We start from the raw sequence: 25989 nt of genomic DNA, 5'->3' as shown, positions 1-25989 counted from the left end.
AGCACGGTAAGGTTAAAATTTCATTTGAAAGAAAGATGTTTTTGCATGATTCTGTGACTTGCATTCGATAGATGATTCTAATTGCTCGTTTTTGTATTACAAAAATTCTCTGCATAAGACTGATATTAGCGCCCCAAAACACCAAGCCATATGCCATATTAGATTGGAACAATCCATAATATGCCATTTTTAAAGTTTGCACATTGGTGACACCTTTTAATTGCCAAAGAAGATAATTTATTGATGATAATTTTCCAGCTAGATAGTCTATGTGATCAGTCCAAGTTAGACTGGAGTTGATATATACTCCCAGAAATTTTAGACATTCAACTCTATTGATAGACAGTGCCAAATTGAAATTTTGTGTGCTGTGACCAAAATATATTAGGTTTGTTTTCTCAAGATTTAATTTCATTTTATTTATTCTGAACCATACTACCAAGTCATCCACAACCTGCTGCACTGAGACACCTATATTCATAGGAATTAGTGCTGTGGTGTCATCTGCAAATAGGATCAAGTTACTCCTTACATTTTTTGGAAGGTCATTGACATAATAAATAAAGAACAGAGGTCCTAATATTGACCCCTGTGGAACTCCTTGCTCAACTGGATATTGTTCAGAGAAATGGTACTTGGTTCATAACACATTCGTATAAACTAAAGACACAATTAAACGGCAGCCCTGTGGCCAGTAATACGAGCAAATGAAATTTAAATCGAATGAGTAATATTTTGGTCAATTGCACGCGTACGAAACTACGAATAATACTCTCTTATTGAGTACATTACACATCGTAGGCTACGTACATACAAATACGTATACGTATTCTGTTTGTTTATACATTTAACGAGCTTATCGCGCAACCAGCAAACGTTACACCGTTGGACAAACAGTAAACAATATTTTACGATTGATTTCAAATAAATCGAGGTGTTGGCGTACGGTTTCGCCATTTTTCCATTCTCTACCAGCCAAAAGTACCCATACGTATATATAAACTAGAAAGTAGACGTTACAAGAGGAGGTATTGGCGACGAAGGGTGCAAAAACGTGACCGATATTCTAGCCATAAATCTATATCACTTCCAAGACCTTGATATTGCGAAATAATTCCGCCATTGTTTGGTCAGTTGGCCATATCCCTCAAAAAAGCAACAAAACTGGCCGTTATTCTCATCACGATCCCACCAATGAATTCTTCTGTCAACGCGACAATTTTTATTTAACTACCCGCCCGCGTCTGCCCACCTGCTTAACTCTAAGTACGTAGGTAGGTAGCTAGGTACTAAGGTCACGGTCGATAGGCAATCTTCATAGTTCCCTACACTTGAGATTATTGTAACAGCGGTAGGTAGGTTTCATATTATGCTTCCTGATCCAATAAACACCGGTATTGGTATCATATTTTTCTCAGCGCAGCGGCGGTTCATATCGAGTGAATCATTATTGAACATATCGTGAAAATTTTTAATAACAAGAGAAAAACTAAAAAGTGACACGAGTATTGACTAAGAAAAAAGAATGCAAAAGTTGTAAAAAAAGTGCATTCATCCTAGGATGACTACAACCCCCTCCCTCCCTCCTTCCCCCACTCACTTACTCACTCACTCACTCACTCACTCACTCACTCACTCACTCACTCACTCCCTCCACAGTAATTGATCTAAAAGAAAATAACTCCCTACTTTGTTATTTTCTCCCAAATCCCAAAAAAGTTACACCAGGAGCCCCCCCTTCCCTTCCCTCAGTTGAATCGAAATAGATCACAAAAAAATCAATTTGATGTCCAATAATTTTCCATTTACGCGTCAGAATTCTTCTAAATAATATTTTTTTCATCAACAACCCCCCCCCCTCCTCTCTTCGGTCCCTCGAGTTATCTTTGTTCTCTAGTATGCTGGTGTTTCCAAAAACCACTAATTTAAAAAAAATGGTCAATAATTTGTTGAAAATTACGAAAAATTGGCCAAAAATTACCAGCAGGTAATTCATCAAAAAATACTTGACGGTAAATTTACCAATAAAAATCACTTACCTACTGGTAATTTACGAAAACTTGACGGTAAATTTACTAAAAATTACCAAAAATCACTTCCTGGTGATTTTCGAAAACTTAACGGTGAATTTACTAGAAAAAACCGCCCAAAAATTGTCAATAATTTACCAAAACTTCCCAGTAATTTACTGAAAATTACCAATAATTACCATTAATAATTTACAAAAATGAGCTGTCAAGTCTCTCATGTCTGTCTGTCTGTCTGTCTGTCTGTCTGTTTGGTTTCAGGAAGTACCTTTTGGAAGGACATTTTCAAAATTGAAAATGTGCTGATACCCCCTTTCTAATTCTTTTTTACAACATTTTCAAAAAAAAAATTCAAAATCAAAACTGAGCCAGAATTTGAAATTTTCAGGATAAATAATTGAATTGTTTATATTTTTAACGTTTTTTCAACTTGAAAGGGCGGCGGGGAAGACTGGGTCGAGCACCCTGAAAAATGTCGAAAATCAGTGTTTCATTAATTTTTGGACATGTTAGAATAATTTTCACATTTATTTTTGATTCAAGAACAGAAAAATAATTTTGAACTCACGAGGCCCATACAGGGTGTCCACTCATTTTTGGAAATGATTTTCCCTGACTTTTCCAGGTTTTCCAGACCAATTTTTCCATTTTTCCAGACCATTTTTCTCAATTTTCTATGCTCACCCCGTACTTTAATTTTTAAAAAAATTTTGGGGGGAGGGTAATTTTTTTCATAAGCTTCTCTTGGAACTGGATACATCTTCGGATATAATAAAACAGCTTAACTTTGATTATTAACTTTTCTAATTAAAAATAAATAAAACATGCATCAAGTTTGGCCAATTGATAAAATACCTATGTATTCATATAACTTAGGAAAATTTTTCTTTTCTTTTTTTGATTTTTGAAGGCCTCAAAATGTGAAATTTGTCCATTTTAAAATGAGAGACAAATTGGCCCGAGCGAAGCGAGGGCGAGAACTTTCGAAAATTTTCATTTCAAGATGCCTAAAAACGAGTTTTTTGTTTGAATGCGAAGGGTGTTTATTTTTTGGTTTTTTAAATTTTAATATTGGAATGGATGTTTTTTTGAAAGAAGTTTACTCTTGAAAAAGAAAAGAGAACAGGCTCGAGCGAAGCGAGGGTGGAAGCTTCTGAGAATTTGAGTTTCGAGAGTCATAAAAACGAGGTTTTTTTATGTGAGGACGAGTAGCTTTTTTTTTTGGCTTTTAAAATTTTAGAATATTTGAATCATGTTTTTTTTTGAAGGAAGTTGATTTTGAAAAATAAAACAGAACAGGCCCAAGCGAGGGCGAAAGCTCTTGTAAATTTGTATGTACTGTATTTCGAGATGCTTAAGAACGATGTTTTTTTCGTGAGGAGTTCATTTTTTGGCATATAAACTTGATTTTTATAATCTAGAAATTTTTATGTTGCCTTTGAAAAAGAAAAGAAGCCCGAGCGAAGCGAGGGCAAAGGCTTTTGAAAATTTGCGTTTCGAGAAGTGAAAAACAGTGTTTTTCTTTCATCACAGGTCCTTATTCAGAATTTTCAATTGATCGTTTTTTCAAAATTCCAGGGATTTTGCGTGAAAATTACGAAATTCCCTGACTTTTCCCTGACTTTTCCAGACCGACCAAATTCCCTGACTTTTCCAGGTTTTCCAGGTTTTCCAGACTTGTGGACACCCTGCCATATGAGTAGATTTTTGAGCACCAAAATTTGTTCGAAAACCCGATTTGAGAATTTTACTGACTAACAAGGGAACCTCTCGAGTCTTGAGGTGTCCGCCTCCGATTTGAACGGGACCGCGATTTTTGGAAAGAGCATGTTCTAAAACCCCCAAATCCAAATTTTCAGCTGCCCAAGTTCATTTTTCAATTTTTGGCGAATTTTTGAAAATCCAAAATTGACTATTTTGGTGATTTATGCTTTTTTAAAAAAAAGTACGTACTTGATCAGTAAAAATGTTCAAAATAGGTCCTAAAACTGATATTAACCCCCCAAATCCAAATTTCGCCATTTCCAGCCATTCTGGAGCCTCCAGGGCTATTTTTAAATTTCTCCAGAATTTTGAATTTGCTCCAGAAGACGTGAATATGCAATTGGGCAGCTAAAAATCGAGTTGTGTGTTATACTCGATCTGTTCAACGAGTTTATCCACATTTGAGTCGGTTTTGGGGCGGACACCTCAAAAGTGGTTTTTTTGACAAACTTTTTTCATAATAAAAATATCCAAAAATTAAAGGGAGGTCCAAGAAAGGCTGGAAATGGCGAAATTCGCTCTCGTGTGGTTAATTAATAACAAAATACAGCGATTCGCGTAAATTTCAAAAAAATTTTCGCAAACGAGAAATTTTTGATTTTTGAATATTTTTTATTTTGAAAAAAAGCTGGTCAAAAAACCACTCTTGAGGTGTCCGCTCCAGAATCGGCTCAAATGTGGATAAATTCGTTAAACAGGTCGAGTATAACACACAGCTCGATTTTTAGCTGCCCAACTTCATATTCACGCCTTCTGGAGCAAATTGAAAATTCTGGAGAAATTTAAAAATCGCACATGGAAGCTCCAGAATGGCTGGAAATGGCGGAACTCGGCCTCAGGGAGTTTGTTGTGTTCGAAATACAGCGATTCGCGCAAATTTCGAAAATTTCCTCGCAAACGGTAAAATTTTGATTTTTTTGGATTTCTTATTATGAAAAAAGCTGGTCAAAACACCACTCTTGAGGTGTCCCTCCCAAAATCGACTCAAATGTAGATGAACTCGTTAAACAGATCGAGTATAACACACAACTCGATTTTTAGCTGCCCAACTTCATATTCACGCCTTCTGGAGCAAATTCATAATTCTGGAGAAATTTAAAAATAGCGCTGGAGGCTCCAGAATGGCTGGAAATGGCAAAATTAGGATTTGGGGGGTTCATATCAATTTTAGGACCTATTTTGAACATTTTTACTGATCAAGTACGTACTTTTTTAAAAAAAACATAAATCACCAAAATAGTCGATTTTATTTTTGGATTTTCAAAAATTCGCCAAAAATTGAAAAATGAACTTGGGCAGCTGAAAATTTGGATTTGGGGGTTTTAGAACATGCTCTTTCCAAAAATCACGGTCCCGTTCAAATCGGAGGCGGACACCTCAAACCTCAAGAGGTTCCCTTGTAAATAATTAAAATAGATAATTACGAGTCTATACCCATAAAGAGTTCAGAAGGAAGCAATTGAATAAAATGAAAAATTATTTATCCAACGAGAAAAGCTAAAATCCGGCGTAATAGGTCTTCTTCGCCGTCAAATTTCAACATCTCAGCTCAATTTTTGAAATCATATGCCCCCCTCCCCCCACCTAGCCATGTTATGATCACCGTTGATGTTTTATTCCTCAATAAACGACACCTTAACGACACTAGTTTCGATGAAACTGACCCGAATTCTTCGAAATCGATTGCCTTTCCTCTCCTCAATCGAATTATAAATGATCAGAATCGCGCTGCGAGTATTTTCGACTCGGCATTTCGCTTCGGTGTACGTCGTCGCTGCCGCTACTGTCACCGTAGCAATGACATAAATTCCGAATGAAAAATACTGTTAAAATTTTCAAACCAGGAGCTTTTTAAACGTGTAATTTCGTAACGTATTCGAGCTCATTAATCTTTAAAATTCAGACAGCGGATTTTGTTCGAGTTCGCATCGCGCTATTCACTCTTCAGTCCATGCCCACGGTACGGCGTATAGCTGGTATAAAAGTATAGTCTACTTACGATTCGATCCTGACGTGTACTTTTACATGTATAGTATACGCCTACAGGTATCAAAGTTATGCTACAATTTACAATATAACGAGCGTCTTTCATTAAAAGCCGGCAAAGGTAGGTTGAAGGGTTGGGGCGACGCGACGAGGACGACGAAGACGCCACGAACGCCTGCCTATTTTTAGGCGAAAAGATTTAAGAAATTTCATAACAGGCTTTGGGCGCAACAAAGTGTACACAGAACAGATAAAGGATAACACACAGTGTATACTGTATAGTGTATACAGAAAAGGCTCGCCTTTCGATTAAAGTTTTCATACGTCTTGTAGTAACTCGCGTACATGATAAGCTTGTTTTCATACTATCACAATACGCGAATTTCGCTTACGTAATTATCTTCTCTAATCTGGAGTTTGAAGAGAATTTACGCGCCACATCGGACCAATTCGCGAGAGGCGAACTGATTATATTTTTCATTCGACTCGATAACCGCGTCCATTGCATAGTTGGCGTTTCGCAGGCGATTCTATCGAGCTTCGTAGCTTCAAAATATACGATATTGTTACGTAATAGGAAATTTTTCGCCATCCAATACCAAAATTAATCGCTCTAGTGAGAGAAATCCTTGAATGATACCTTCCTGCCTTGATTGAACGCTTGTGTGATTACGATACGTGTTCGAGTAAATCGAATCGGGTGACTTTGCGGCGACCAATACGACTGTTGTACGAGTAATTTCACGCGCTGCTAATATCTTTTTTTCTTTTTTTGGTTTACAACAACGAGAAGAATAAGATACAAAGACATGCCAGACGAGAACGCAGATACGCCTCTTTATTCTATATCTCCAGAATACAGTGCGTGCTGATGCGGCCATCGTGAAAAATATTTATGTAACCGGTAGCAAGGTCGTGAAGAATTTGGCGCGGAAAAACAGCAACCACCCGCTGTAAAGCTTTCGCATTATTCCACCAACGTACAGCGAGACAGGGTGCTTTTTTATAACACAGCTTATCTGTAATATCGTTTCGAGAATTTTTCAGCCTTTTTGTTTTTCGTTTAGTTTTTTTTAGACCCCCCCCCCCCAGTGTGTTCAAATTTTATGAAATATTGCAAAATTTGCACATAATTTCGCCCCAGCATTGAAAAAAAATCTACGTAACTAGATATAAGATTTCAATAAATTGAATTGTACCTACAATGATGATTGATAACCAAAAAGTTGCATACAAACTGTCGAAAAAAACTTTAAAATTATTCAATTTTTCATATGGATACTCTCATGATTGCAAAAATACAAAAATATTTACACAAATGAAAAAGTACGCGTAATTTAACAAAAAATAATCATTTAGCAAAAATTGCTAGTACATAATTTAATTTACCAAAATTACTTATGTACTACCAAAAAAAAAACAGTGCATTACCAAAATTACCAGAAATTTAGCAAAATTACCAGTAAGTTACCAAGATTACCAGAAATTTACCAAGATTACCAGGAATTTACCAAAATTACCTGTAATTTACCAAAATTACTTGTAATTTACCAAAATTACTTGTAATTTACCAAAATTACCTGTAATTTACCAAAATTACCTGTAATTTACCAAAATTACCTGTAATTTACCAAAATTACCTGTAATTTACCAAAATTATCAGTAATTTACCAAAAATTACCAATATGTAGTTAGTGACCAAAAAATACCAGTAGTTTAACGAAAATCACCTGTAATTTACCAAACATTACCGATATGTAGTTCTCAAAATATACCAGTAGTTTACGGAAAATTACTTGTAACTTACCAAAAATTACCTGAAATTTACCAAAAATTACCTGTGATTTACCAAAAATTATCTGTAATTTACCGAAAATTACCAGTAGTTTACGGAGAATTACCTTCAACTTACCAAAAATGACCTGTAATTTACCAAAAACTACCTGTAATTTACTGAAAATTACCTGTAAGTTACCGAAAATTACCTGAAATTTACTAAAAATTACCTGTGATTTACCAAAAATTATCTGTAATTTACCGAAAATTACCAGTAGTTTAAGGAAAATTACCTGTAACTTACCGAAAATTACCTGTAACTTACCGAAAATTACCTGTAATTTACCAAAAATTACCACTATGTAATTCCCAAAAAATACCAGTACTTTACTGAAAATTAACTGTAATTTACCGAAAATTACCAGTAACTTACCAAAAATTATCTGTAATTTACCGAAAATTACCAGTAGCTTACGGAAAATTACCCGTAACTTACCGAAAATTACCTGTAATTTACCAAAAATTACCAATATGTAGTTCCCAAAAAATAGTAAAATACCAGTACTTTACTGAAAATTACCTGTAATTTACCGAAAATTACCTGTAACTTACGGAAAATTACCTGTAATTTACCAAAAATTACCAATATGTAATTCCCAAAAAATACCAGTACTTTACTGAAAATTACCTGTAATTTACCGAAAATTACCAGTAACTTACCAAAAATTATCTGTAATTTACCGAAAATTACCAGTAGTTTACGGAAAATTACCCGTAACTTACCGAAAATTACCTGTAATTTACCAAAAATTACCAATATGTAGTTCCCAAAAAATAGTAAAATACCAGTACTTTACTGAAAATTACCTGTAATTTACCGAAAATTACCAGTAACTCACCAAAAAGAACCAGTAATTTACCAAAAATTACTTGTGATTATTTACTCTGTAATTTACCAAAAATTGCCAGTAATTTCCCAAAATTTTGAATTTTTTATTTTTACATTACCTACCTTTTTGAATAAATCTTTTACTTTTTCATTTTCACTACTTTTACTATCTGTTGGATACCCTGAAAAATTACCAGTAACTTACTGAAAATTACCAGGAATTTAATTTACAAAAAAAAAACAGTAACTTACCAAACAATATTTTGAATTTTTTATTTTTCCACTACCTTTTTGACTAAATTTACTACATTTTTTTACTACTTCCATACACGTTGGATAGCCTGAAAAACTATCGGTAATTTACCAAAAATGACACCATATTGCAAATGTATCGAAAATTCAAATAAAAATCTAAAAAATTATGAAAAAAGAAGGAAATTTCATGAAACTGTTCAAAATTTACAAAGAAAATTGCTAATACACATAAAAATTACCAACAATTAAGATGATATAACTAAATAAATCACAACTGATGAAATACTCCAACAAGAAATTTGCTCGAAATAAGCTAAAAAGGTCTTAATTTTTGGATATTTTTTTCAAATTTAATTATATTTGTATTCATTTAGAAGATACTTTCTAGATTTTTTTTGACGAATTTCACCTCAGCTTTTCAAAGAGAATCACTTTACAGTTTTTCAAATTTTTTTCTTCAAAATTGACGATTTTTTACATTTTATTCGAAACGAAGGCTGATTATCGACCGTATGTAACATTTAAACGGGATTGTTATAGCAATCGTGAGTTCATACCTGTCACGATTTGTGGGACACACTGTATAGTGTATATCGCGTATTACAGTATAAAGTATCACGTGTGAAAATTCGTACCGCGTTAATAACTTATGTGTACTTTGAGATTATAAGCTTTCATCGTGCGAAACGTTTGAATATGTTTAAAAGTTGCCACGTATTTCGTTTAATTTTCACGCGCATATGCGTTTTTTGTGCTAGTAGTGGTAATATTAGGTACACATACTCGTATACGACATCGCATCGCATCATCGTACGATTTACACGATTATAGCGATGACGATGACGATGGTGTATTCCATCGCTTTAGCTGCCGTAAAGAAATTTATAAACTTTCGTACTCGTAAGCACACCATTATGCAGATTGCAGAATGCAGACGTATGTACCTCCGTATACTTAGATAATCGGATTTCGGGCACAATGTATTCTCAATCCGTGCACAGATGCACTTTATTAACATATCTACATCAAAAGTACACCATATCCTTGAATCGGCCATCGAGTAGTTTATTTTGTCGGTAAATTTCGCCATAATAATACAGCAACCGACATAGCTTCATTATGAATGAAGATCTACATTTATTATAATTTTATACGAGTACATTTATGTTTATGCATATTTGAGCACAAATAGGTATACGAATAACCGACGGAATTAGGGTCACTTGTCGCATTATTTTTATTATTCCCTTCCCTTCCCCCCTTCCCTTCGACCGCGTATGAGATCCAAATAAAAGAACTTTCTGTCATTATATGATGTTGTTTGAAAGAAAAATATGATCATTAGAGGAGAAGATTCATTTTAGCGATTTTCTAAACGTGTGAACTCGTTCGAGATAGAAGAAATATAATTCGTAGCCATTTAATACATTTTTTATATCGGCAATGGCAATATGATACAGCGTAATTTCAAAGAGAGAGCTCGTTTAATTTTGTTCCAAGACAACGAAGCCGGAAGCTTTCGAATCTGGTTCATTTGGGAGGCCTAAATCGAAGAAAATCCCAGTCTAAATCATTTAAAATTTGCAAACATTTCATCCGTTCAGAGGATCTCGCATTTGTGCGATCTGTAAGAAGAAGCCCACCAAAAATAACCACTTCCGAGTTCCAAGAACGCTGACAGACTCATATGAATTCCAAAAATAAACTTTTTTACTTTTTTTCAGCGCTATTAAATGCACAAAATTTGGCTAAACTGCAATCCAGAGATATGAAATTTAAAGGAAAGGTCGAAGGACATTTCATGTCAAATCAGACGGTTTCATCTTTGGGCCCTTCGATTTTCCTCACAATTTCTCTTGGGGGTGGGCAGGAGGATTCAAAACTCCAAAATGTAAGAAAAATTTCGAATATTGTAGGACATATCATTTCATAAGTTTTTCAAAACGCTGAATACGAATATCAATCAATTTTTTCGATCTGACCCTTCCAAAGCCATCGGTCCAGGCCTCCAAATCTTCTGGGAATATGTATACGAAATCTAGTGACACGATTATTAAAGTTTTGAGAGCTCTCATCAGTGAAATTTTCAGCAATATGTCAAAGTGAAAACCAAAAACCTTGGTAAATGGTATGCAACCTTCCAAGTAGGTATCTATCTGTCTTCGTGTACCTCTACCTACCTACTTACACGCGTATCGACGTAACGCATTAATAAATTATGCACGCCTAATCAAGCATTTAAACGCGACAACGGTATTTCGAAAAAGAACTAACTCCATAATAAATGTAATACAGTCGAGGAGTTTTTCTCGAATTTATTAATAGTGCTGAAAATTTCTTCTGCGACGACTGCGACGTTAAATTATGTAAATAGCTTATAGGCCAGACTGAAGTCCAACTCTACACACAAAAAAATAAAATAAAATAAAAAATAAAAGTGGCATGGTAGTGCGAGTACGTCTATACACGACACAACACGTATTGTGTTTCAGTGTTTCTTTTATACTCATTAATGCAGCAATGCTTTTCGCGCGCACGAAATTACTACATCCACGGAGCCTAAAGTCGTAAAAATTTACGCGTGAAATTTTCCTCGTCGACAAGCAACTCACTCGGCTCAACAGCTTAAAAATACCTATTACCTACGTAACGTGATACCAGCAGCACCCAGCCATGTAAAATCGAGAATCGATCATTTGGCGTGCGCGAAAACTGAAATGCCAACCCTTTCTTCCTCGTCCTTTTCCTGTACTTATACAAGAAAAGGAAAGAAAAACCAAAACAATCACACGCTATTGACTGGGGCCAACGGCTTCATCAAAAATAATCCCACCTATAGCTCGTATAATCGCGTAATTACATACCTTTCAGGTGGCTAACCTATACGTCGTCGTGTTTTTTACTGAAAACGTGTGCGTAGACGCGTGGGTAATGGTAATGGCTTTAGCTAATAAAGACGCAAATGCATCGCACCCCTTTCACTATACTAATGAAGATGAAAAATTCCAACTCAACTCTTTCATTCCATAAGCACATTACAATACCTATACCTATACCTATACATAATAAATACTCGTACGTCTCTAAATACTCGGTACAGTTCACTCAAACTGCATAAATATCAATAAGAGTACCAATACACAAGGACCTCCTCCTTTTATTCATGAATAGTCCACCTACACTTTATAATTTTTTATACATACATGACGAGTATAGTTATGTGTATTCTAGGTACACGTAAAATGTAATGATAATATAAAATACTATGTAATACAATTGCACAGGTATGTATGTACCTGACAGTGGCATATTAAGTAAAGACGTGAGCGATTCGCTGACGGTTTTTTCAGCAAATTTTTCCACCTACTAAACTAGTTCAGCAACGATAAACAGACTGAGCTGTACTACCAACACAACTACAACTACATACACATACGAGACGAGTATACGAATACGTTAAAGGAAGTCAATTTAACCTAGATTTGCGCATATACGATGAGAAGAATTTTTAGCCGTTATGTAGTCACAATTGCTACACAAATACCTTGTTCTTATTATACGGATATATTTCATTCAAGTCGCCGTCGCAAGTTCGCAACATCAACAACCGCATTGCGAATCTTACGTCTGAAATATGTACAGGTAAAGGCTTGAAGACTGCAGACAGAAACGCCACTACACATACTTTCATGCTCGGGGATTTTTTTCTGTGGCAAAAATGACATCTATCACTCACTCATAAAGACATATCAGATGGAAAAAAAATTTAAGAACTTCAACCCCCCCCCCCTCCTTCCTCCTCTACATAGAAATTCGCATCATCAAAATAGCTAAAAATTATTAAAAATTGATGAAATATATCGGTAGAACTGAACAAAATTCGAGAAAAAAATGCTCCAAATGCTTGCAACTTCCGTCAAAATTTGAATTTGAATGCAATTTGGTGAACATTGCAGAAAGGTTCATAAAAATTGTTAAACTGACATCAATTATTATCAAAAATTGCCATAAATTGATGAAAAATCAACTAAACAGAGGAAATGGTCGAAAAATTAGTTTTAGAATCGATTAAAATGCAATAAAATAGATTGCAAATGACCAAAAAAAATGAAAATTGTTGCAAAAGTACTCAATATATCGAACAAAAAAATTGAAAATCGCAAAAAATGCATCAAACAATATTGAAATTGAATAAAATTTTGCAAAAACTATTATAGTCGACCTGAAAAAGTCAGTAAAAATGACCAAAAATGCGTGAATTTTGAAGAAAAATTATCGAAGACCAAAAATTACAATAAACACAGTTCAAATAATCATGTAAAAATGACAAAAACAGTTGAAAACGATTGAAAGTTTATTTCGAAAAAATTAATCCAGAATTTTATAAATTGTCAAAATAGTTGCAAATATGACTGAAAACTGAAAGTATGATGTGAAATCGGAAAATTTGATCAAAAACTCGTACAAAATGTGGATAATTATCAGAAAAAAAAATGAGGAATTGTGAAAAAACTACCTATCATATATTTTTCAAATGAAAATGAATTTTACAAAAATCAGCATAAAAATCACCAAGTAACTAAAACACCAAAATCTGATGAAATTCCAAAAAATTAAGAAAATTGTAGATGGAAAATTTTACCAACTAAAATGCCATTAAAACAGCTCCAAATGACCAAAAATATAATATAAAGGGCCAAAAATACAAGTATCAGAAAAAAATTGAAAAATTGAGAAAAATACACCAAATAGATCTTATATTGAATAAAGAAAAAAAATAGCAAAAAAAATATCGATGAAATTTGAGAAAAATTAAGAGAATACTTGAAGTGTGATGAAAACAGTCGCAATTACTCATTACTCAAAAACAATAAAACCTCAAAATATCAGAAACAAATTAAAAAATTGTAAAAAATCCACTAAATTTTATTCTTGAATGGTAAAAAACTTTGCAAAAAAAAACCTGTAAAAAACATCCCATTCGAAAGCTTATGAAATTTCAAAAAAATTGAGCAGTATCTAGTGAGAAGGAGAAGCTTGGTATTTGAAGAAAATTTTGAGAAAATATAATATGTTCGAAATTCCAGCAGAAAGTACCTAAATATTGCAAAAAAATTCATCAAATATTCTTCAAACCGGAAAAATTTTTGCGAAAAATTATAAAATCAGCATAAAAATTACTCGAGAGTATCGAAAAAGTTGAGCATAGTTTTAAGAAAATTGCTGGAAATTCTACTACCCAAGACATTTTAAGAAAACAGTGGAAAATGACAAAAAAAAAATGTAAAAACGAGAAAAGAGCACAATTTGGTACAAAAAAATGGCCAAAATTTTTTTAAAAAAAAGCTCGAAGTAGCTAAAAAATCATTTTATATTTTCAAATAAAATGAAATTTTGCAAAAAAAAAAAAAATGAAAAATTAACACTAAAATGAGTAAAAATTACCAAAAGTTACTTAATGGTAAGGTGTTCTAGAAAAATTGAGCATAATTATGAGAAAACTACAGAAAATCCCACAAAAATGTCATGAAAACGGTTGTAAATGTGCAAAAAGTTATGTAAAATCGCAAAATGTTAACAAAACCTCACAATAAAATTCCAAAATTGAAAAAAAAAAAAAAATTAAAAAAGTGTGAAAAAACGCATAAAATGCATGTGCAAAGAACTGAATAAAATACTAAAAACTACCAAAAGTTGCTAAATTTTTAGAAAATGGAGTAAGTATACCTAATTTCAAAAAAGTTGCTGAAAAATGTATCAAAAAATCATGAAAACAGTCGCGGGTGGCCATGGTAAAAATTCAATGAAATTAAAAAAAAACAAAAAAACGACAAAACTGATGAAATTTTCTATAAAATTGGGTAAAAACTTTTCAATAAAAAACAGAATTACTCAATTTTTACATTTTAATGTAAACTTATTTTGAAAAAATACCAAAAAATCTTAAAAATGTGTAAACGAGCAGCTCTGGGAATCATTTTCCAAGTCCCATTGTCAACTACTAACTCGTTCTGATCATCTGATGATCACTTTCTATACGAGTGAGAAAGAAGTGTATTTCTCAACATTGTACCACATTTTTTGTGTTTTTTTGAAAAATTCTGTTCAAAAAATTCTATTTTACTCTCCTTTACCTCCGCATATCGAAATCAGACAGCTCCAAAATCTGGATGAATGTAATTCAAAACTTCAAAAGTGACCAACTTTTTTCATCAATTTAAGCAATTTTTAGATTAGATTACATATTTTGTAAAATTTGAAGCCTCGTCGTGGGATCCTCAATTTTCCATTCTCGTCATAAGGAAGAAAAGTGAACTTTTCCTGCCGTTCACTGATCGTTTGAAAGTCAATATTGGCATTCATCTATGTTCATCCAGCCCGGAAGCAAAAGTGATTTTAGACAATTTTGATTCATTTCCCTCACCTTGCTCGGGCAATAAATCTCAAAATCGTCAAAAACCACTTTTTCTTCCTCAATCGAATAAACTATTATTACGCTACTGGAATTTTGTTGGAATGTGGGTCCCCAGTGGCCACACTTGGATGAAAAATGAACGAAGCAGATACTTAAACCGAGTGACGCAGAAATTCCCTTGTAAGGTGCGATGAAAGAAAAAAATCAGAGAAAAAGTACCTGAATAAAATTTCTTCTTTTTAGTACGAGTAGTATAATTTCTCATTTTGGCATCCACATCAGATATGCTTACCTGTAACAAAACAAAAATACAAAAAAATTAATTTAATCGAGATTTTTACATCGACTCTATGGAGTTTTCAGAAACACACGGAGTTCGTATTAGAAGATCATCATGTGTATTTGCACGTGTACTATGGTATTTGGCTGAACCCAAAGTATCTTATAAATGAGAAGAGATAGAGAGGGTAAGCCAAGTATCGCCACACGCAATTAGCTCAGTGTTTAAACATTCGTAGAACCTACAACTACACCTTAAAACTACCTATGACTGTAAGACAAACCTAGAACCTATCTACGTGTACAAATCGTAAGTACATATACTCTTACTCACACAAACACATCATAAAAAACCAAACACACACTACACACTCGCAGATAGAGAGCTACATCATTCGTATGAATACCGAATTACCAGGCCCATTTTGAAGGTGTGGTCGAGAACTAAATTATGATTTTTCCACGGGCACTGTAGGTTTCACTAGGTAGGTCCACAACAGACAATCGCTCATGAAGGCAATAATATTACGTGTAATGAAAAACCACATCACATCTGTGCTTAGCTGTTTTCAAGTTAAAAAAAGATACATACACACTACACAGTACACACGCTCATTACGTATGCAAAAATAAAAAAATAAATTAAAAAACAAAAAAGTAACGTTTCGAATGCGATAAAGTTTTACTTGCAATATTAGTAGGTAGGTAGGTACATTGTGTAGGTTAGCCAATATCTACTTACTTACAACTGTACCTACATATCATTTGCTCGACGAATACGAACAAGAACTCATTCAAAAGCAAACTGCGCATATATATTTCATTTTACAAACGTAATTTTTTTTACGATGCTGTTTTTCTTTTTTTTTTTAGAAGTCATACGACACGGTAATGTATAACAACAGCTTATTGCTCATACTCAGACGCAATATTGTATGTAGAAGTACGTACATATATTTACGAAGAAACCATCCAACGAATCCTGCCCCTTCTTCCTTTACGTGCATGTCCATGTACCTACCTATATAACTACCTGTCTACCACCTACGAGTAGGTAAGTCCAAGTAAACGAGTATGTATTTCTGTTTTATATTCGCAGCCAATAGTTCAAGGTAATTTTCGAGTAAAAAAAGAAGAAAAAAAACGCGCGAAACAAAACAAAAAGAAATATAGAAGAAAAAAACACACGGGTTAATGAAGGTTCGAGGTAACGGAATGAATGGCTCAACAAAGTGTACCATACGATATTTATACGTCAAATTGAATGAGATCGTGTGTTGATATCCTACTTCCTGAGTTTCCATACTTTTTTTTCGTGAGTTTCATTTCAATCTAGTCGATATATGTAATAGGAAATACGGTATAGTAGCCAATTTTATTGAAAATTAGTTCAGATTTCGATCGTATAGTATGTTATAGAAGTACGTGTCAATCGATATCAAATATGCCGCATTTATTACGATACATAAAACTTTATCGCAGAAACTGGGATACAGAGACAGACTGAATAGCACGTATCAAATTACAGTACAGGTAAATCAATACCAAACTCATCATCTACGCGATTGTCACAGATTTATTCAACTTCTGGAGTAGCCTAACCAAAAAATAAGTTAATTTTCGCATTCAAAAACCTAATAAACCATTATGTCACATGATTTTTTTCAATTTTCAGAAATTCATTACCCAATTGGGAGGAGGGGTTGAAGGGGACAAATCTAAAAAACGGGTTGATTTTCCCATTCAAAAACCTAATAAACCATATGTAACATGATTTTTTTCAATTTTTAATTGTGGTAGGGGGTTGGAGGGGTCAAATGAAAAAAATTAATTTAGATTCGTATTAAGCGCTTTCAAAAAGTTATGAAACGATAAGTATGTCGTACAATATTTAATATTTTTACACTTTGAACAAAATTTTGGCGTTCTGTGCCTGCCCCCACCCCAGCCTTGTTCTGCAAATCCTATCACGATAAGTTCATGAATGTAAATATCATGAAAATATATGCCTCCAGAATTTTTTTTTATATTTTAAATTATAGCTTACAAATTTAAAAATGCGTTCAATTTCAAACTTTTGAAATTTTTAACGAATTTTTTTGAAACCACTTCAAATTACCAAAGAAACATCACAAATAGATTTTCTCGAAATGCTCAGACTCCAAAACAAGGTATTAGGTACTGTAATATTCTGACTAGATTTCAGTATTTCAACTTCTGTAATTCATCCACTAACTTTTAATCGCATCACTGTTTAGTTCAATTCGAATTCATCCCCTAACTCAATTAAAACTCTAAATCAAATACCTACTCACGCTTTCAAAGTTCATTAAGCGTTGTAAATTTAAAATCAAAACACCTACCCATGGTTTTCGAGTCAATTGATGAACAGTAAAAAATTTATAGCTGTGGGCTCTTTGATTCCCACAGCCACCCGAAACTTTTATGGCTAAGGGCTCACGTTTGTGTCCTCACACTCACGACCATTTTCAATATGATAAAACCGAAATTTGAATAACATTGATATTTCTCATATAAAAAGTCGACATAATTGACAATTTGTACGAGAGCTAATGAGCTCTAAGTACTTTTTAAACCCCTTTAAAATTAACCACGAGTACATTCAAAACACTGACATGACATTTACAACTTTTTTATCACTTACTAATTATTCAGAATTGTAACATTTTTTCATTTGTTGCGCGCATGTACCCTCCAAATTGCAATTTTATGATGTTGTAAATGTCACCTGCATTTCGAAATCACGCATCCTTTTTGATCCTTTCCCAAAATAAATTTAAATCAAACTGTCTTACCAATTTGCCCAATTCGAAGCCCTCCCTCTCAAAACAAACCAAATTTTAATATAAATACGATTAGGGTGAGTTTACAAATGAAGAGTGATATTCCAAAACTCGCTTTGTGCATTTTTATTGAAGTGCGTTTTTCAGCGGTACCTGGTAGATGAAGTATTAACTCAGATTCCTACATCATCAACCTACCAAAAAGAGGTGTTAAACTCACCTAAATAGCCAATTCACTAACAATTGAAAAAAAAATAATGTTCCAAAACGCGCTTTGTCCATTTTTATTGAAATTTTTTTCAACAGTATCTAGTGGATGAAGTGTATACTTACACTCCTACCTCATAAATCCACCTAAATATAGTGTTAAACTCGCCTAAAAAGCCAATTTTCCCGTTTAAAGGGAAACTGTTTTTCCTCTTTCCTGAAAAGTTGTGAAAATGGACAAAGCGAGTTTTGGAATATCACTCTTCAAATCCTCAGTTGGTTTTGGACCTTCTACAGTAAAACCTCGATAAGTGCAAACTCAAGGGACAGGAAAAATTATTGCACTTATCGAGTTTTTCACTTAAAAAGGTTTGCACTTAGGAAGGTTATTTTTTCACAATGTGCACTTATCGAGGTAAAGAATTCACAAAGGTTTAATTCTGCAATTTCCATTGCTTACGTAATTTTGCACTTATAGAGGTGAAACGTACAGCAACTTGCACTTATAGAGGTTAGATTCACCTACAATTTCTATTGTATAGGTAGTTTTGCACTTATAGAGGCAAAACATAGAGCAACTTGCACTTATAGAGGTTAAATTCGCCTAAAATTTTTATTATAGAGGTAATTTTGCACTTATATGTAGAGGTGAAACATACAGCAACGTGCATTTATAGAGGTGAAAGTGCTTTCTACTGCCGAAAAATTGTTGCACTTATCGAGGTTACTATTTGCACTTATGAAGGTGAATTTACGTGGTAAATTGACTGTAGGGACCGGGGATAACATTTTTGTTGCACTTAACACGAATTTGCAGTTATCGAGGTTGCACTTATCGAGGTTTTACTGTAATAGATACTTCGAGTTCTGTTTTACTGTTCATTTCTCAACTACCTACTTTGTATTTTTAAAAAGTTCGTTACTTAATTTTGTCATTGTCAAGTTCACAGTTTTAATTTATTTTGTTCACTAATTTATAAGTATCATTTTTCCGAAGATTTATTGAATTTATTCGCGAATCAATTTATTGGTCAATTATTTTTACTCTCTAGTCAACGAATGTTTTTTATCGCACATTTTATAATTTTTCACAAGATCATTTGAGAATTTCGATTTTTGGTCTGCGTACCCATTTATGGCACTAGAGATTTCCTGTCAATTTTACTAGTTCAATTTATTCAATTTAATTGAATGGTAAAAGATGAACCAAAACTAAGGTCGTCTAAACTAAATTTCTAATTTTTGTATTTGTGTAAATAACAATTTCCAAATTTAACCGTAAATTTAGATTCTTATATAATTAGATTTTCATTTATTTATCCAAAATTTCGTAAACTATCTTGAATTTATCAAATTAAAATTTTGAAAACTTACCTACATTTTCAAATTTTATTGTATTAAAGTTGAGGAATATAACAGTAAGTGCATATAAACAGAAATTTCAATGCTCAAAAGCTGAAAAAGAAGCCTTTCCAAATGCGAGAAACCTGCAAAAAAAATTGAGTGCAAAATCGAAGCACTCAAACACAAAATCAACTTTATTTGAAATAAAATGAGTAAAACATTCATCAAATTTGACAAAATTTTCAATATTTTTCGGTTAGCGTACCCACTGCCCAGTGCCCAGTCGTCAACTCTTTTGATTTTTCTTGACTTTTCCTGCTTTTCCAGACGCAGTTTTCTAATTTCCTGAACACGCTTCGAATATCAACTACACTCAATGAACGACAATAAAAGTGGTTCGCACGATAACAAGTCATTTAAATGATAAAAGTGGTTCCTGTTTTTTTTTTCAAATTTTCCCAAGTCAAAAAGCGTCAATTTTTGTCAAAATAGTAAAGAAATGCCTATTTCTGGCACAATTGATAAAAAAGTATCCATTTTTCCCCAAATTTTCAAAAGGTGTCACTTTCTGGGGAAATTTTCAAAAAGGATCAGTTTTTGCCAAATTTACCTTGCCAAAATTGCTCAAAAAATACTGTTTCGCAAAAATTGTCAAAAAATTTCCCTTTTTTATCAAAATTATCAGAGAGTGTCAATATTTGATGAGTTGACAAAAAAATTGTTGTTTTTTTGTAAAAATTCTCATGAAGTATAGTTTTTTGACAAAATAGTGAAATTGTCGTAACTTTTGCCAAAATTTCGTGTAAAAAATCAATTTTAATACTTCCAAATTGAGTAATCGATTTATAGGGCTGGTCTGATAGGAAAACTCTATTTTTGGCTCCACGATCGTAAATTTTCTAAAATTAATAACATCTAAAATGTATGCACTTGTTCCGAAACATGCGTACTACTTATATATTTTTAGACTGTTTACATTGGTAAATTTTCTTCGACTTTAGAAAAAAATGTTACAAAAAATTAATCGATTATCGGATTGGCAGACGTCGTCTTGTCGGACGTCGGGCGATCTAGAATCACAATTGGATACACTTTTTGGTCATCAGAACAAACGATCAAGGTCTGTCTGTTCAGTGTTGACGAACAATACGCGATTTATTTTATCGAGCACGTTCGCGTTCGGCACATACGTACTGTATACGGTACTCGATGTCGATTAGGTATCGAGCATTATTATCGCAGACCAGAAAGATTTATACGGGTCAATGACACACGCATCCAGCTCACGTACTATACGACGAGATGCGTTGGCTCTCGCAGCCAGGTCTCAGGTGTTAGCGGCGGCAGATTTACATCAAATGTAAGCATAAAAATTCGCACCGCGGTCTACGAAATATTGGATTATTTCCAAGAGAAATATTTTTACGTACGTTCAATGTATATAGAATAATTTCTGGCAGTGGCCATACCCATCCATCCATACACCAGTACTATAACGGCGAGACCCATATACGCGTATAATACAAATTTAATCGTATCTCGCGATCAGATCTACGAGTATAAATGCACGAGCTACGAACGCATACAATACAAGTGCAGCGCAGTGCAAGATGCTGCTGAAAACCTTGGTGGATGGTGAATGGACCAGAGTGCGGCGGGGGGTGTGGTCGGCGAGCGATGCCACGTGCAGTTGCATCAAAGTTGCACGCGCATATGCACTACAAATAGGTAAAGGTAGGTATCTTTCTACAGTGTTTGATTGTACTCGTACTATAGTTACGATACGATGACGATAATGGTGACACTGACGCAACGCAGCTTCCAATTTATTTCACGTCGTACCTCGTCTCTGTATAGCAATTTTTCCTGCCGCATTGTCTGACTCTGCGTGTCAATGTTGACGCCGCGCCGCAGCCTTTTTTTCTCCTTGACGATGAACTGACGTAATGCGGATGAGAAGAAAAATAACGCGGACAGACGACAGTAGAGGTGGAAAATCGAGAAAAAAAAACGCGAGTCGACTTATTCTCATTCGCAGGTAGGTACGAGTAATTTGATAAAGTTGGATTTCAGTTTGCTCGATAGACTTTTCCGTGTACTGTACTGTACACACACACAGCGTACAAAATTCAAATAAGCTAATTCTCCCAGGCGAACCTTCAATTAACATCAACAGGTGTGTCGGTTCGACGTTCAGCACATTCATACAACGGTACCTCTCTACCTATATCGATATCCATAACCAAATAAAAGATAATACAGTTTACACGTTTACAAATAAGCTTATAGGTAAATTTCCAACTTGAAACTCAATCAAGCGAAACGTATCGTACGGTTCATGTACACAAAGAAACTCTTCAACACCTCGTATAATACGAGTACACACCTCAACCTCGACGAAAAGGAAAAAAAAACACCTATTTTAACTTCCGCGTATAAACGTATTCGACTCGTATCTACAGGACTTATACGAGTATATGTGGCAGCACATGCAGCTTTGAGTATTGGCAAGAAATTTAGGTCTAGCTATACTGTATGAATCGTCGTCATAACAGTTTTCATTTCCGACGTCAATTTGATGTTTGACCAATGAGCAAAAACCTTGTACAAATATTATCTGCTTACTTCAGTATAGTAATTTGCTTGGCTTTCGAGAAAAAAAAATCTCTAAGAGGTTAAATTTTGTCGAAAATTTTGAAAATCAGTGTTTCAGTCATTTTTAGACATTTTGACATGGCATGAACTGCTTTGACCCAAAACCCCCAAAAAATATGTAAGTACACAACTTTCCAACTTCATCTAGTCTAATTTTTTGGGGCTCCAAAACTACTTAAAATAGCTCAAAACAGTTTCCAATCGATTAGGGCAGTCGAATGATGAAAAAATTAGCTTCACTGCGTTCTGAAATCTTTTCCCAGTTTCAGGAATAATAGTCGAGGAGCCCACATATACTGCCTGTCCCCCCTCTGGTCGATCCTCCGGGACAATTTTTTTCTTAAAGGGGAAGTCCTAAGGAACATTTTTAGCCCTTGTCTTTAGAAAAAAAGTCATCACCTGCCAAAATTTCAAGTGCTAAAGTGCCTTTTTCGATTTTTGGTGAATTTTTGAAAATAAGATTTCGCCCAAAAATGAGGGAAAAAATCATACCAAATTGACCAAGAAAGTGAAATTTAGGATATGCCCTATTTTCGACATGCCAAATCGATTGGAAACTGTTTCAAACCGTTTTGAGCAGTTCTGGAGCCTCCAGCAGATTTTTGAGACTCGAAATTAAATACGCTACGAAGTCGACTGCAGGTGGATTTCAAGTCGTTTTGGAGCCTCCAGCGATTTTTTGAAAATTACCGGAGCCTCCAGTAAATGTTTGAAACTAAATGGAGATGGAAAGCCGAAATTCATCCTGCAAACTAATTTCAAAACGCTACGAAGTCGACTGCTGGTGGGTTTAATGTCATTTTGGAGCCTCCAGCGACTTTTTGAAAGGTTGTATGGCGTTCTTTTGGAAAATTTAAATTTCCAAAAAGTAGCTGGCAGCTTCAAAACATTTGAAAACACCATGCAGTCGACTTTATATCGTATTGAAATTTAGTTTGCAAAGTAAATCTCAGCTTGCTAACTCCATTTCATAAAATGTGGGAATTTCAAGTTTAAAAATATGTTGGAGACTCCAGTTATTTTCAAAAAGTTGCTGGAGGCTCCAAAACGACTATAAATCCACCTGCAGTCGACTTCGTAGCGTATTGAAATCAGTTCGCAGAATGAATTTGGGCTTTTCATCTCCATTTGATGAAATTTTGGGAAATTCGAGTTTTAAAAAATCTGCTGGAGGCTCCAGAACTCCTCAAAATGGTTTGAAACCGTTTCCAATCGATTTGGCATGTCGAAAATAGGGTATAACCCAAATTTCAGCTTTCTTGATCGATTTGATAAAACTTTGATTTTTTCCCTCATTTTTGGCCCAAAGGAGGAGTTGCGATAAGGCCATTCTTTGGGCCCGGACAGTTTTCCACTGAACCACTCTTAAAATGTAGTAATAAATGCTCCAAATATGAATCCGTGGTTAGTTAACCCAAAATGACCATTTTTTGGGCTCCAGGGGTTCCCAAAGTTGTGATTAAAAAAATAATTTTAGGAACCCCTGAGTATTATTTTTAAAAACTTTTTTAGCGTAAAATATCTGTTTGAACCCGATAAACGTTATGCGAGGTGATTTTCTTATTTTCGACCCTCGGAGGCAGAAATTGGTGGGGGGGGGGGTTAATTTTTTGAAAATTTTGAAACCACCGTTCTGAACCTACCCCTTTGAACCCCGCTAAAAAGCTTTTTTCAGTTTATTAGTACCTGAAAGACCTCCATCCTACCAAATTTTGAGCTCACTAAAAATTTTCGCTGGTACTCAAAAATCCAATTTTCCAATTTTTCGTAATTTCGATATTTTGGGAACCCCTGGAAAACTAGGAACCTGCGATTTGCGTTGGGTCAAATTCTGATAGTTTTTTTTGAAGAGTAAAATCTCAGAATTTGACCCAAAAAAGCTCAATTTTGACAGTTACAGGAAAAATCAAATGAAAAATTATCGAGCTCTTGCCAGTGTGTTTCAAATGTAAATTCTTTGATTTATTTGAAAAAATATGCATAAACGCCTTTTTTAGGGGTTCCTAAAGTGGAGGGCTCTAAAAAAAGGGGTTCAAAATTACGAATATACAGCTTAATTCGGCTTTTTCATCTAGATAATTGAATATATACCTCAAGACGTTACGTTTGGCGCAAATCGCGGGTTCCTAGTTTTCCAGGGGTTCCCAAAATATCGAAAATACGAAAAATTGGAAATTTGGATTTTTGAGTACCAGCGGAAAATTTTATTGAGCTCAAAATTTGGTAGGATGGAGGTCTTTCAAGTACTAATAAACTGTAAAAAGCTTTTTAGCGGGGTAACCACGGATTCGTATTTGGGGCATTCATTACTACATTCTAAGAGTGGTTCAGTAGAAAACTGTCCGGGCCCAAAAAATGGCCTCATGGCAACTCCTCCTTTGCTTTTCAAAAATTCACCAAAAATCGAAAGAGGCACTTTAGCACTTGAAATTTTGACAGGTGATGAATTTTTGCCTGATTTTTCGATCTACTACCTTTGTACGGTTTAAAAAATTTCGTGCAAGTCCTATGTTGGAACGCAAAATCTGCGATTTCGGCTGACCTGTCAATCAAAATGGCCGCCATTTTGTAAATAGGGCCACTTTTTTTGGAGGACAAGGGCTAGAAATGTCCCTTAGGACTCTCCCTTTTAAAAAAATTGTCCCGGAGGATGGACCGGGGGGAGGGGGTGCAATAGATCCTTATGCGGGCTCCCCGACTATAATGTTTTCGAAACACGAATTTATATAAATTAAAAGTGGTCTTGAATTTCGACGACAATAGCATAAATTGACGCAGAATCTCAAATATTTTGATTTGAGACTAAGCCATACAGGTTGAGTAGCTACAAGAGCGAAAAAACCACCATTTTTTTCTCAAAAATGCCCCCTCAAATTTTCGCTCCACATGCACCTCCGGGGCGAAAATCTTTTGCGGATAATTTACAACTCAAAATAAAGATCTCTGCTGAACTAGGTCAAAATCCACCCTAATGCACATCTAGGTACCTACTGATTTTATTCGTGGAATTTCCTACGATTTTTCTCAGGGAAGGATTTCAAAACTCGCTTAAATTTTTTCAACCGTTCTCGAAGTTTACAATTTCCTGATTTTTCTAGGGTTTTCAGAAACTTAACAGAGAGCACCCTATGGAAAAACGATCAGAAAATTTTCCCAAAATATGAAACAAAATCTAGAGTCGAAATCCCTCCTCAATCGATCCAATGGCCAAGTCACCTCACTACACCGGTAGCGTCAGAAGAGAAGAGGTTATATTTCTTATACATATGTAGGTACTACGAGACCGATGGTAAAGGGAAAAGGCGAAAGCGAATTTCGCACCAACGATGTCGGTCGGTTTCGATGTCAAGACGTCGCGACGCGCGACCGCTAAAAAAACAACGACAACAACAGCGAGACGCCTTCCTTGCCCAGCTGTCTCGCCCGACATCTAGGCCACTGTTACGCGTAGTGGCAATCGGGGTCGTAAGCAAATTTTTCTTCTAGTTTTGCGGCGTCTGTGGTGCGAGTGACGTGGCTTGGTGACCGGCGATGACGGTGAGTAATCATTTAAGCAGCCGAGATCCGCCAATTACGCCAACTCGTCAC

The 25989-nt window shown here is 34.7% G+C and overlaps 1 protein-coding gene across 5 annotated transcripts in view; it reads right to left on the bottom strand.

Moving 5' to 3' along the window:
- The window catches only part of trc (Serine/threonine-protein kinase tricornered), a 158743-nt gene that overhangs the window by 52321 nt on the left and 80433 nt on the right, over nt 1–25989 (bottom strand). For 2 of the 5 annotated variants that reach the window (XM_065368355.1, XM_065368356.1), the window contains exon 3: nt 15332–15404. The exons of the other annotated variants lie outside the window; for them this stretch is intronic. In XM_065368355.1, coding sequence (XP_065224427.1) covers nt 15332–15377 — 46 coding nt within the window. In that variant the 5' untranslated portion in view covers nt 15378–15404. The remainder of the gene's footprint in view (nt 1–15331; nt 15405–25989) is intronic. 5 annotated transcript variants of the gene reach the window in all.

Source organism: Planococcus citri, chromosome 5, assembly GCF_950023065.1.
Source record: "Planococcus citri chromosome 5, ihPlaCitr1.1, whole genome shotgun sequence".
Classification (NCBI taxonomy): Eukaryota; Metazoa; Arthropoda; class Insecta; order Hemiptera; family Pseudococcidae; genus Planococcus; species Planococcus citri.
Note: the sequence above shows the minus strand (reverse complement) of the source record. Positions and strands in the feature narration are given on the sequence as shown.